The following is a 13,686-nucleotide window of genomic DNA, read 5'->3' on the forward strand; positions in this document are numbered from 1 at the left end:
CATGTAGAATCATGAGGATATCTGTTGCAATAATGCACGCATGCACATTGTGTATCATGTATGCGCATGCGCTGTTCAAAAAGGTACCCCAACATCAACAACAACAACAACAACAACAACAACAACAACAACGCGGTCCTCTCCTGGAGCTGCTCGTCGCAGCAAAAAATAATTAATGTTTCTGCCAGCACTCAGCTCTGGTCTCGACGAGCACTTTGGGAGCTTGGTGGTCGTTGAAGCTTGAAGGCACCCCATGGGAAGCGCACAAGATGGCGGTGGCACCGCGCCCTTAGTGGCCACTGGCGCGAGGCAAGCAGATAGCATGACCACCTACGGCTCGCTCGCGGCCCCTTCCGCCTCTGAAGAACAACACAGCTGCCAAAAACTCCTCCCTTTCACTTGCAAAGCTCCCAAAAGGCACCCAAAAAGCTTTCAGCGATCTCCTCACAGGCGACCACACAGGTAAAACGTGACCGCCTATGACCAAAGCCAGGACCAAGAGAGGGACAAATGTCTGGACCCCGTTCTTTCGTTCTCAAGGTTCTGATGTCATCGCGATGACATCTCTGCCTGCTCCCATCAGCGAGTCCCTCTCATCACTCGACAATACCAGACCAATCACTGCTCTTCAGGGTGTGGCCTCACGGACCTGCCTGCATGATGTTGTGATGTGGCCGCTGACAGCGCCAGCAGTATTGTTTAATGTCCTGTTCCGGTTGGTTTTCATTTACTGTTTATATTAGGTGTAGCGTATGTTTTTAGTGCGTCATAAGGAACAAGGGGAAAAGTACAGAGGCCATTTACATACAGGGAATTTACCATTAATCCCTAACTAATTAACATAACCACACCCGTCATCATGGGAACAAAGATAAACTCTTACACGGCATATGGTCCAATGGCTCCATACTTATGGTACATGGGGTTTCTTCTTCTTCATTGCAACATACGGAGCATGGTAATCGATACAATTCTACCTGGCCCTATGGTATTTCATTGCCCTGTGGTACGGCATTTCTAGATAACCCTATAAAGGTAACATTACTTTCCCGGGTCTACTTACTGGAACCTTTCCAGCGGACACATTTAATGCTCCGGATATGCGGTTTAACCACAGGACAGGCTTATCTGAGATTCTAGCAACAGGCCCTGATGCGTTGTACCAAATTTGGTCCATAATCGTTGAGGTAGTTGTGGAGATGTTTTCGTGAAAATGATAGATTTGGGAGGGGCCCATGGCCCCCTTTCCAGGTGAGATTTCCCATAAGGAGCACAACCTATGGTTAGGGCATGGTCCCGATGCCTCTTGGCAAGTTTGGTCCGGATCTGTCTCATTGTTTCTGAAAAGATGATTTTTAAATAAAATACCAATATTTAAGGCAGAACCTTTTTACTGTAGCGGCTACCGCTGGGTTTTCACAATCGCCTTGCACCTACCAAGGACGCGGAGCGATCACCATGCCGGGCTCATCCAGGACGCCCGGGCATGCCCGGGCACGCCCGGCCACGCCCGCTCTCGACTTGCCAGGCCGCGTCCGGTACGCCCGGCCACGCCCCCTCTCGCCGTTCCCGGGCAAACGCTCCGGGATAATGTGTGTATATATATTGCTGCCCGATAAACGGGCTTTTCAGAGTACCTGAGCTGTTTTGTTTGAATAAAGCAACTCGGACGAATTCCAGCTTTTTGTCGCGTCCATTCTTCCGATCGACGTGGGAGCACGGCTCCTTCATTGGTGACCTACCGACATGGACACGGCAGTTGCCCTTAAACTGCCTACCTTCTGGGAGGCTCACGCGGTGGTTTAGTTCGCCCGGGCGGACTCCCTGTTCGCCCTGCGAGGCATCACGGCCAACGACACCCGCTTCCACCATGTGGTAGCAGCGCTCGGTTCAGCCACCGCAGCCCGTGCCCTGAGCCTCCTCGAGAGCCCGCCAGCCGCTGACAAATACGGCGCGATTAAAAAGCTCCTCCTCGACGCTTTTGCACTCCCATCGGCGGAACGCGCACGGCGCCTGCTCGACTTGCCCGAGCTCGGCGACACGCGCCCGTCCGAGCGAATGGACTACATGCTTTCGCTGCTCGGCGAGCACTCTCCGGCATTCCTGTTCCGGGAGCTGTTCCTCCGTCAGCTGCCTAGCCCGGTATGCCTCGCACTGGCAAGTACGACGATCACGGATCCCCGTGCCCTCGCCAGGGAAGCCGACAAGATCTCCGCGGCAGGCCAACGCATTGCAGCAGCGACCTGGAGCCCACCGCCGTCCGACGCAATGCCCATGCACCCGGCAGGGTCGACGACTGAACTGCCGACGCAATCGGCGACCGCTACGCAGAGCCGACCACCTCCAGCACGACGACCGGGGCCTCCACCTGACCAAGCATGGTGTTACTATCATGCCAGGTTCGGACAGAAGGCGCGGACATGCCGACCCCCGTGCACCTTCGGCAGGCCGGGAAACGGCCGGGCCGGCGTTCATTACCAGCCATGAGTGCCGGCCACACGGGCAACTTACTGTTCATCACGGACAAAGTGTCCGGACGGCGCTTCCTGTGCGACACCGGTGCCCAACTGAGCGTCATACCCGCCTCTGACCAGGACAGGCAGCCCGCGGTTTGCGGCCCCTCCTTGGTTGCGGCCAACGGATCGGCCATCCGCACCTTCGGCCCGCGCAACGTCACCCTCTGCTTCGGCGGCCAACGCTTTACTTGGACGTTTGTAACCGCAAACGGGCCCATGGCTCTGCTAGGCGCCGACTTCCTCTGCGCACACGGACTGCTGGTGGACGTCCAACGGCGTCGCCTAATCAACGCCGAAACCTTCAGCTCCCTGGTATGCACATTGAGCAGCTCCGCTCCGACCGAGCTGGCATGCGCCCTCCCGGCGGCGAACGAGTTTGCTCACCTGCTCACGGAGTTCCCGGCCCTCACGTGGCCGACGTTTTCGGCCATCGCAGTACGACATGGGATCGAGCACCACATACCAACCACGGGCCCGCTGGTCTACGCCAGAGCCCGCCGCCTCGACCCAGCCAAGCTCGCCGTGGCCAAAGCCGAGTTCGACGCTTTAGAACCCCTCAGCATCGTGCGGCGCTCCGATAGCGCGTGGGCTTCGCCACTACACATCGTCCCAAAGCCAGGGAGCGGCTGGCGCCCATGTGGCGACTACCGCCGTCTTAACGACGCTACCACCCCCGACAGGTATCCGATCCCGCACATCCAAGACTTCTCCGCCCGTATGGCGGGACGGGTCATTTTTTCAAAAATCGACCTCATATGGGGATATCACCAGGTACCTGTCAGGGTGGCTGACGTCCATAAAACGGCCGTCATCACGCCGTTCAGCTTATTCGAATTCCTACGGATGCCTTTTGGTCTCAAGAACGCGGCTCAGGCATTCCAGCGCTTGATGGACGGCGTGCTGCGTGACCTGCCGTTCCTCTTCGTTTACCTGGACGACATCCTCGTCATCAGCACGTCCCGGGCCGAGCACCTCCTCCACCTCCGAACACTGTTCGGGCGCCTCAGCGAGCATGGCCTCATCGTCAACCCGGCCAAATGCCACTTCGGCATGACGGCCATTGATTTTTTGGGCCACCACATCACCAAGAACGGGGCCGTGCCGCTGCCAACCAAGGTCGAGGCCATCACCACGTTTCCGCGTCCCCGCTCCATAAAGGCCCTGCAGGAATTCCTGGGAATGGTGAATTTCTATCACCGCTTCGTGCCCCGCGCTGCTCAACTCATGCGGCCCCTCTACGAAGCCCTCCGGGGCAAGCCGGCCAAGCACGACATCGTCTGGTCCGCAGCAAAGGACGCGGCCTTCCAAAGCTCAAAGCGGGCCCTCGCCGACGCAACACTGCTCGCTCACCCGGTGCTCAACGCTCCCATCACCCTCAACACGGATGCCTCCGACTACGCGGTGGGCGCCGTACATGAGCAATGGGTGAACGGGGTTTTGCAGCCACTCGCTTTTTTCAGCCGGCAGCTCCGGCCGAACGAGCTCAAATACAGTACGTTTGACCGTGAGCTCCTCGGTCTACACCTGGCCGTTCGCCATTTCCGCCACCTCCTGGAGGGCCGACCCTTCACGGTGTTCGTCGATCACAAGCCATTGGTTTACGCAATGGCCAAGGTCATGGAGCCGTGGTTGGCCCGCCAACAGTGCCCCCTCTCCGCCGTGTCGGAGTTTACCACGGACATCCGGCACGTCACCGGCAAAAACAACGCCGTGGCCGACTGTCTTTCTCGGGCCAGCGTGAACGCGGTCCACCTCGGCGTGGACTTCGCGCTTATGGCGGCGGACCAAACCACCGACACCACGGTGCAAGCCCTCCGGGCGGCGGACACGGGCCTCCGCCTGGCCGACATCCCCTTCGCAGACACTGTCATGCTCTGCGACGTCTCCCAAGGCCAGCCTCGCCCCATCGTGCCCGTTACCTGGCAATGCCGCATCTTCGCCTCCCTCCACGGCCTTTCCAACCCGGGCCGGAAAGCTTCCCAGAAGCTGGTGTCGGCGCGATTCGTCTGGCACGGCCTTCGACGGGACGTCCGCGATTGGACCAGCACCTGCACAGCCTGCCAACAGGCCAAGGTCCACCGACACACCCAGGCCCCGCTGGCACCTTTCACCATGCCCGAACGATGTTTCGACCACGTCAACGTGGATCTGGTGGGCCCCCTCCCCCCGTCACGGGGGTTCACACACCTGCTCACCATGGTGGACAGGACCACCAGGTGGCCGGAGGCCGTTCCCCTCGTCTCCACCACCACCGCCGACGTGGCGCAGGCTTTCATCGCCACCTGGGTCGCCCGCTTCGGCGCACCGGCGGACATCCCGTCAGACCGCGGGCCACAGTTCACCTCCGAGCTGTGGGGTGCGGTCGCCCGCAACCTGGGGGTCAAGCTCCACCATACTTCGACCTATCACCCCCAAGCCAACGGGTTGTGTGAGCGATTCTACCGCTCCATGAAGACCGCGCTCATGGCCTGCCTTCAGGACGGCGGTTGGGCCGACTGGCTGCCTTGGGTCCTTTTGGGCCTCCGCACGGCCCCCAAGGAGGACCTCCGGGCATCCACCGCCGAGCTTGTCTACGGCCAGGCGCTACGAGTCCCAGGCGAGTTCGTGCCCGACGCTACCAGTCCCTGGTCCGCAGCTCGCCAGCGCTCGGACCTCCAGGAGGCCGCCCGACGGTTTGCCCCCGTGCCAACATCCCACAACGGTGACCCCCAGTCCTACGTCCCCCCAGCATTTCGCACAGCGGAGTATGTTTTTGTGCGTCATGACGCACATCGGGGGCCACTCCGGCGGCCGTACGATGGGCCCTTCCGGGTCCTGTGACGGGACGACAAGTCGTTCATCATCGACATCAGCGGCAGGTCGGACCGGATTGCGGTGGACCGCCTCAAGCCGGCGCACGTGGACATCGATCAACCGCCACGGTTGGCACTTCCACCGTGGCGAGGCCGCCCCCCATCCACGGTGCCCCCCACTCGACCGCCCACCACCACACCGGACCCCCCCCCCCACGACCCGCCAGGGGTCGCTTCGGCCGGGTCATCAGGACCCCCCTCAAATTGACCCTGCCGGTGCAAGTCGATTCTGGGGGGACGTGTGTAGCGGCTACCGCTGGGTTTTCACAATCGCCTTGCACCTACCAAGGACGCGGTGCGTTCACCATGCCGGGCTCGTCCAGGACGCCCGGGCATGCCCGCCCTCGACTTGCCAGGCCGTGGCCAGGACGCCTGGCCACGCCCCCTCTCGCCGTTCCCGGGCAAACGCTCCGGGATAATGTGTGTATATATATTGCTGCCCGATAAACGGGCTTTTCAGAGTACCTGAGCTGTTTTGTTTGAATAAAGCAACTCGGACGAATTCCAGCTTTTTGTCGCGTCCATTCTTCCGATCGACGTGGGAGCACGGCTCCTTCATTACCTCCTTTAAAGGGGGCACTCATACAGATGGTGAGCACAATGGGTGGGACCTTGCTGGCCTGATAAATCGTTACACATTCGATCCATAATTGGTTGGGTAGTTTGTGAGGAGATATTTTCGTCAAATGTTGATAGATGTACATATATACACACGGACGGACGGCTGGGCACCTGGACACATTATATGAGCTTATTTCACGGAAATAACCAAAATAGTATCGATATAACACATACAATAACTATTTTTTCACTGATTTACTCACCTTCAGTTCAGCATGAGCAATCTCCAAAGCAACAACGTCGTGGTCCCGATGTTGTCCACCTGTGCACGTGACGCACATCAAGCTCCCATCATCCTTACAATAGAGTTGGATTGGCTTTCCGTGCTCAATGCATCTTAGTTCCTCAATCTTCACTCCAGGATCCACCAGTTTGTGCCTTTTCTGTTGATGAGGCTTCAGGTGTTTCGCACAGCAGAGGATCTCACAAGGTACACACCTCTTGGCTGCCTCTCCATTACAAAGCTCACAGTAACTCTCACTGCCCCCTGATTTCATTCCTTCCTTAACATTCACATCACCATGTTCTGTATCTCGGACCTCCAATCCAAACTTTCCCTTTTTCAACTTCACATTTTCTACCAAGTTGGCAATGATCATATTCTTCTTGAGCTTTGGTTTTTGTGGAAAAACCTCACGGCAATTTGGACAAACATAACCTGCATCTGCTTCCCTGTTCTCCCAGGATGTCTCCAGGCACAACCGACAAAACGAGTGGCCGCATGGCAAACAAATGGGCTCCTTGTAGAGTTCAAAGCACACTGGGCATGTGAGTTCATTCAAAATAACTCCAATATCAGAATAAGAAGAAGAAGAAGAAGCCATTTCCTTGGGGTGAGAGAAGAGTGTGGAGCAGGGTTGAATTGAAACCTGCAAATGGAGATTGAAAATTATAAATATTTAAGTCATGGAAGAGCAAGTATATATATATATATATATAAATAATTAATGTAGCATGCTGAAATTACAACGCTCTCATTCCAATATGGAATGTGTTGACAAATTTCTCCTGTCACCGCCAATCTTTCCCAGAGAGTCTTATTTATTGAACTGCATTATTTATTGCAAATAATTTTTCGGATGTAATCGATAACTTTGTATCTGTTGTAATCCTGTGTGTTGTGTTGAATGGGTGAATCAATCATTTGATGGGATTTTCCTTGCGCATTCACATAAAGAACATTCCCCGAGTATTAACGTTCGGAATAATCATTCAGGGTATTAAATGAAATGACAAACTGGATAAGAAGATCATCAGAAGGTGCACTCGATCATCACAAACAGGTAACACAACAGAGTGCCAGGTGTCTCATGACAATGTGCTCGAGTCAACAAACACATAAACAGAGATTATAATAAGATTTCATGAGTGAACCATCTGCTCCATCACTCAATGGGAGTTTTCGTAAAACGAAGTTCGAAAGGTTCACCTGGTATCATCACTTCCGGTTCCAGTCTCTGAGCTGTGGATGTGCGATTTTCACCTCTACCAACTTCCTCAAAGATAAGTTTCCCAGTCGTTTTTGTTGTTTGTTTTGGTGTATAACTAGTTTAACTAGCATAACTAGTATAACTAGGCCCACTCCTCCCTCCGGGTCTGCAAAACAGGTGTTCACCACCATCTCTTATCTTCCCCCATCCAAAACCTTGATCTTTTCTACCCCCGTTAACCTACATCAAACCCAACTCCTTCAAATTCCGTGGTTTTTTTCCTAAAATCCCTTGTAGTGTCCATCTTGTTTATCCCATGTACGTTTACCGGATTCGAACCATTAACCGATTCAAACGTTTACTGGATTCGAACGTTTAACCGACTCGAACGTTTACCGGATTCGAACCATTAACCGATTCAAACGTTTACCGGATTCGAACCTTTAACTGATTCAAACGTTTACCGGATTCGAACCTTTAACCGACTCAAACGTTTACCGGATTCGAACCATTAACCGATTCAAACGTTTACCGGATTCGAACCTTTAACCGATTGAAACGTTTACCGGATTCGAACCTTTACCCAATTCAACCGTTTACCGGATTTGAACCATTGACCGCCGATTCAAACGTTTACCGGATTCGAACCTTTAGCTTATTCAAATGTTTACCGGATTCGAACCTTCAGCTTATTCAAAGGTTTACCGAAACCGAACCTTTAACCGATTCAAACGTTTACCGGATTCGAACCTTTAACCGATTCAAACGTTTACCGGATTCGAACCTTGAATTGATTCGAATCTTCACCCGATTCGAACCTTAAACCGATTCAAACCTTTACCGGATTCGAACCTTTAACCGATTGAAACGTTTACCGGATTCGAACCTTTAACCGATTCAAACGTTTACCGGATTCGAACCTTTAATTGATTCGAATCTTCACTCGATTTGAACCTTTAACCGATTCAAACCTTTAACAGATTCAAACGTTTATTGGATTCGAACCGTTAACTGATTCAAACGTGTACGGTATTCGAACCTTTAACCGATTCAAACGTTTACGGGATTCGAACCTTTAACTGATTCAAACGTTTACCGGATTCGAACCTTTAACCGATTCAAACGTTTACCGGATTCGAACCTTTAAGCGATTCAAACGTGTACGGTATTCGAACCTTTAACTGATTCAAACGTTTACCGGATTCGAACCTTTAACCGATTCAAACGTTTACCGGATTCGAACCTTTAGCTTATTCAAATGTTTACCGGATTCGAACCTTTAGCTTATTCAAACGTTTACCGGATTCGAACCTTCAGCTTATTCAAAGGTTTACCGAAACCGAACCTTTAACCGATTCAAACGTTTACCGGATTCGAACCTTTAACCGATTCAAACGTTTACCGGAATCGAACCTTTAACCGATTCAAACGTTTACCGGATTCGAACCTTTAACCGATTCAAACGTTTACGGGATTCGAACCTTTAACTGATTCAAACGTTTACCGGATTCGAACCTTTAACCGATTCAAACGTTTACCGGATTCGAACCTTTAACCGATTCAAACGTTTACCGGATTCGAACCTTTAACCGATTCAAACGTTTACCGGAATCGAACCTTTAACCGATTCAAACGTTTACCGGATTCGAACCTTTAACCGATTCAAACGTTTACCGGATTCGAACCTTTAACCGATTCAAACGTTTACGGGATTCGAACCTTTAACTGATTCAAACGTTTACCGGATTCGAACCTTTAACCGATTCAAACGTTTACCGGATTCGAACCTTTAAGCGATTCAAACGTGTACGGTATTCGAACATTTAACTGATTCAAACGTTTACCAGATTCGAACCTTTAACCGATTCAAACGTTTACCGGATTCGAACCTTTAACCGATTCAAACGTCTACGGGATTCGAACCTTTAGCTTATTTAAACGTTTACCGGATTCGAACCTTTAGCTTATTCAAAGGTTTACCGGATTCGAACCTTTAGCTTATTCAAACGTTTACCGGATTCGAACCTTTAGCTTATTCAAATGTTTACCGGATTCGAAACTTTAGCTTATTCAAACGTTTACCGGAATCGAACCTTTAACCGATTCAAACGTTTACCGGATTCGAACCTTTAACAGATTGAAACCTTTAACCGATTGAAACGTTTACCGGATTCGAACCTTTAACCTCGCACCCAGCCCTCCCTCTCTCTTCCACAAATCTCCCGATATTCCTGTTTTCCACTGTGATTGTACTTCCCCCTCACCCCCTCTCGCTCCCTTTATTAACGCACAGGTTGTAAACCTGGTGCGTTATAGCGTTTGCCTGGGAATTTTCTGTCGCTCATTTCCGTGGCTCAAAAGTGAAGCTAGTTTCTGTCGCTCAGATGTGTAGACAGTTTCTGGCGCTCAGATGTGTAAACATGACGTCATCAAATCTATATTTATGCTGCCGGTTCTGCTGCGAACTACTTCACCATGGAAAGTACCATATGAATAATAATTTCCATGTGCCAACCTGGGCGGAATCCAAGTGGATTCACTTGACTTGTTATATGTTCCATATGTTAACATGAGCCTCGACTTGGTATAAAATAAAACCGTCCGTGTCCCACACGAGCGTCTCCACCATGTTTCGTCCGTGTCCGTCCACAACTTTTTCAGACATCTTGTTCACAAAGAGATGAAGAGACATGAAAACAAAACCTCCATCGACCTTCGGTGGTGAAACTAATGAACCTGGAACTCTGTCTGCCTCTCACTCCCTAAAACTGACGTCATCCTGTCGAACCACACGAACCTTCCCGATCGCACTCTCCACACACTCCTTCATTACCAGAGTGAAACAAACACGATCATTGTACAACATTTCTCATTAATAACTTGATAACTCCTTAACCCGGGTACGAGTACGGACACGTTACCTCTCCTGCTGATGAAGATTTTGAATCGCGTAAAAACTTCCGCGAACTGAGGTCATAGGGGGTGGAGCCTCGTTCAGGGACGTCTTGAACAACGTCATGACGCAGCCTCGTACAATGAACGTGTGAATTCCCGCACATTCGAGTCTCCCAGCAGGTCACGTGATTATTTTAATAACATAAGCTGGATTTTTCAACTTTTTTCACCCTCAGTTTATTTTCTTGCGAATGAATAACCGAATGAGGGAACATTCCGCGGGAGTTCAAACCCTTTCATGTGATGATAACGTTTATTTTAAACCCGTTATCTCTGATTATCCCGTTTAATAAACAAACTCGTTCTCATCTCGTTATCATTTATCAAAACAAACATCATTCCCGAATCCCGATCCACGGATTTCTCCGATCGATGTTCGAGGGGGAGGAGAAGGCGGAGGGGAGGAGGCGGAGGGGAGGAGGGAAGGAGGTGAGGAGGTGAGGAGGGGAGGAGGGGATTAGGGGAGGAGTAGGAGGAAGATGTGGGAGGGGGAGGAGAAGGATGTGGGAGGGGGAGGAGAAGGATGTGGGAGGGGGAGGAGAAGGATGTGGGAGGGGGAGGAGAAGGATGTGGGAGGGGGAGGAGAAGGATGTGGGAGGGGGAGGAGGAGGATGTGGGAGGAGGAGGAGGAGGATGTGGGAGTGGGAGGAGGCGGAGGATGTGGGAGTGGGAGGAGGCGGGGGAGGCTGCGGGAGGGGGAGGAGGAGGATGTGGGAGGAGCGGAGGAGGATGTGGGAGGAGGAGGAGGGGGAGGAAGAGGATGTGGGAGGAGGAGGAAGAGGATGTGGGAGGGGAAGGAAGAGGATGTGGGAGGGGAAGGAAGAGGATGTGGGAGGGGGAGGAAGAGGATGTGGGAGGGGGAGGAAGAGGATGTGGGAGGGGGAGGAAGAGGATGTGGGAGGGGGAGGAAGAGGATGTGGGAGGGGGAGGAGGAGGATGTGGGAGGGGGAGGAATAGGATGTGGGAGGGGGAGGAGGAGGGTGTGGGAGGGGGAGGAAGAGGATGTGGGAGGGGGAGGAAGAGGCTGTGGGAGGAGGAGGATGTGGGAGGGGGAGGAGAAGGATGTGGGAGGGGGAGGAGGAGTATGTGGGAGGAGGATGTGGGAGGGGGAGGAAGAGGATGTGGGAGTGGGAGGAAGAGGATGTGGGAGGGGGAGGAAGAGGATGTGGGAGGGGGAGGAAGAGGATGTGGGATGTGGGAGGGGGAGGAAGAGGATGTGGGAGGGGGAGGAGGAGGATGTGGGAGGGGGAGGAGAAGGATGTGGGAGGGGGAGGAGGAGGATGTGGGAGGAGCGGAGGAGGATGTGGGAGGGGGAGGAGGGGGAGGAAGAGGATGTGGGAGGGGGAGGAAGAGGCTGTGGGAGGGGGAGGAAGAGGATGTGGGAGGGGGAGGAAGAGGATGTGGGAGGGGGAGGAAGAGGATGTGGGAGGGGGAGGAAGAGGATGTGGGAGGGGGAGGAAGAGGATGTGGGAGGGGGAGGAAGAGGATGTGGGAGGGGGAGGAAGAGGATGGGGGAGGAAGAGGATGGGGGAGGAAGAGGATGTGGGAGTGGGAGGAAGAGGATGTGGGAGGGGGAGGAAGAGGATGTGGGAGGGGGAGGAAGAGGATGTGGGAGGGGGAGGAAGAGGATGTGGGAGGGGGAGGAGGAGGATGTGGGAGGGGGAGGAAGAGGATGTGGGATGTGGGAGGGGGAGGAAGAGGATGTGGGAGGGGGAGGAAGAGGATGTGGGAGGGGGAGGGGAGGATGTGGGAGGGGGAGGGGAGGATGTGGGAGGGGGAGGGGGAGGATGTGGGAGGGGGAGGGGGAGGATGTGGGAGGGGGAGGAGGAGGATGTGGGAGGGGGAGGAGGAGGATGTGGGAGGGGGAGGAGGAGGATGTGGGAGGGGGAGGAGGAGGATGTGGGAGGGGGAGGAGGAGGATGTGGGAGGGGGAGGAGGAGGATGTGGGAGGGGGAGGAGGACGATGTGTGAGGGGGAGGAGGAGGATGAGGGAGGGGGAGGAGGAGGATGTGGGAGGGGGAGGAGGACGATGTGGGAGGGGGAGGAGGAGGATGTGGGAGGGGGAGGAGGACGATGTGTGAGGGGGAGGAGGAGGATGAGGGAGGGGGAGGAGGAGGATGTGGGAGGGGGAGGAGGACGATGTGGGAGGGGGAGGAGGAGGATGTGGGAGGGGGAGGAGGAGGCTGTGGGAGGGGGAGGAGGAGGATGTGGGAGGGGGAGGAGGAGGATGTGGGGGGGGAGGAGGAGGATGTGGGGGGGAGGAGGAGGATGTGGGAGGGGCGGAGGAGGATGTGGGAGGGGCGGAGGAGGATGTGGGAGGGGCGGAGGAGGAGGTGGGGGGAAGAGGAGGAGGAGGTGGGAGGAAGACGAAGAGGAGGCGGAGGAGGAAAGAGGAGGAAGACATGGGAGGGGAGGAGGGAGACGTGGGAGGGGGAGGAAGGGATGTGGGAGGGGGAGGAGGGGGAGGAGGGGACGTGGGAGGGGGAGGAGGGGGAGGAGGGGGAGGGGGGGAGGGGGTGGAGGGGGAGGGGGGAGGGGGAGGGGGGGAGGGGGGAGGGGGAGGAGGGGGAGGGGGGAGGAGGGGGAGGGGGAGGAGGAGGACGTGGGAGGGGGAGGAGGGGGACGTGGGAGGGGGAGGAGGGGGACGTGGGAGGGGAGGAGGAGTGTGGGGGGAAGAGGAGGGGGGAGGAAGACGACGAGGAGGAGGAGGAGGCGGGGGCGAAAGGAGGCGGAGGAGGAAGGGAGGAGGAGGCGGCGGAGGGGGACGACCGCACCAGGCGCACAGTGGATGGGGCCTCAAATTACACCCTCAAAAAACCGTTTTCATGCTCCTGAAGGAGCTGCGCTCCAACGCGAGTCGAAAGAATTGACGCGACCAAAGACGAAATTCGTCCGAGTTGCTTTATTGAAACAAAACAGCTCAGGTATTCTCACAAGCCCGTTTATCGGGCGCATTGAGCACCGGGTGAGCCAGCAGCGTTGCGTCGGCGAGGGACCGTTTTGCGCTCGCGAAGGCCGCGTCCATGGCGGCAGACCAAACGATGTCATGCTTGGCCGGCTTGCCCCGGAGGGCCTCGTAAAGCGGCCGCATGAGCTGAGCAGCGCGGGGCACGAATCGGTGATAAAAATTCACCATGCCGAGGAACTCTTGTAGGGCCTTGATGGAACGGGGACGCGGGAACGTGGTGATGGCCTCGACCTTGGTCGGCAGCGGCACGGCCCCGGTCTTGGTGATGCGGTGGCCCAAAAAGTCAACGGTCGTCGTGCCGAAGTGGCATTTGGCCGGGTTGACAATTAAGCCGTGCTCGCTGA

The 13,686-nt window shown here is 54.8% G+C and overlaps 1 protein-coding gene across 1 annotated transcript in view; it reads right to left on the reverse strand.

Moving 5' to 3' along the window:
- LOC144889672 (E3 ubiquitin/ISG15 ligase TRIM25-like) overlaps window positions 1-10,406 on the reverse strand; it is a 40,971-nt gene extending 30,565 nt beyond the window's left edge. Inside the window, exons 1-2 of the mRNA XM_078770824.1 lie at window positions 10,341-10,406; window positions 6,193-6,858 (exon numbers count right to left, since the gene is read on the reverse strand). Coding sequence (XP_078626950.1) covers window positions 6,193-6,813 — 621 coding nt within the window. The 5' untranslated portion in view covers window positions 6,814-6,858; window positions 10,341-10,406. The remainder of the gene's footprint in view (window positions 1-6,192; window positions 6,859-10,340) is intronic.
- Window positions 10,407-13,686: the final 3,280 nt, after the last annotated feature.

Source organism: Myxine glutinosa, chromosome 1, assembly GCF_964187855.1.
Source record: "Myxine glutinosa chromosome 1, kmMyxGlut1.1, whole genome shotgun sequence".
Lineage (NCBI taxonomy): Eukaryota > Metazoa > Chordata > Myxini > Myxiniformes > Myxinidae > Myxine > Myxine glutinosa.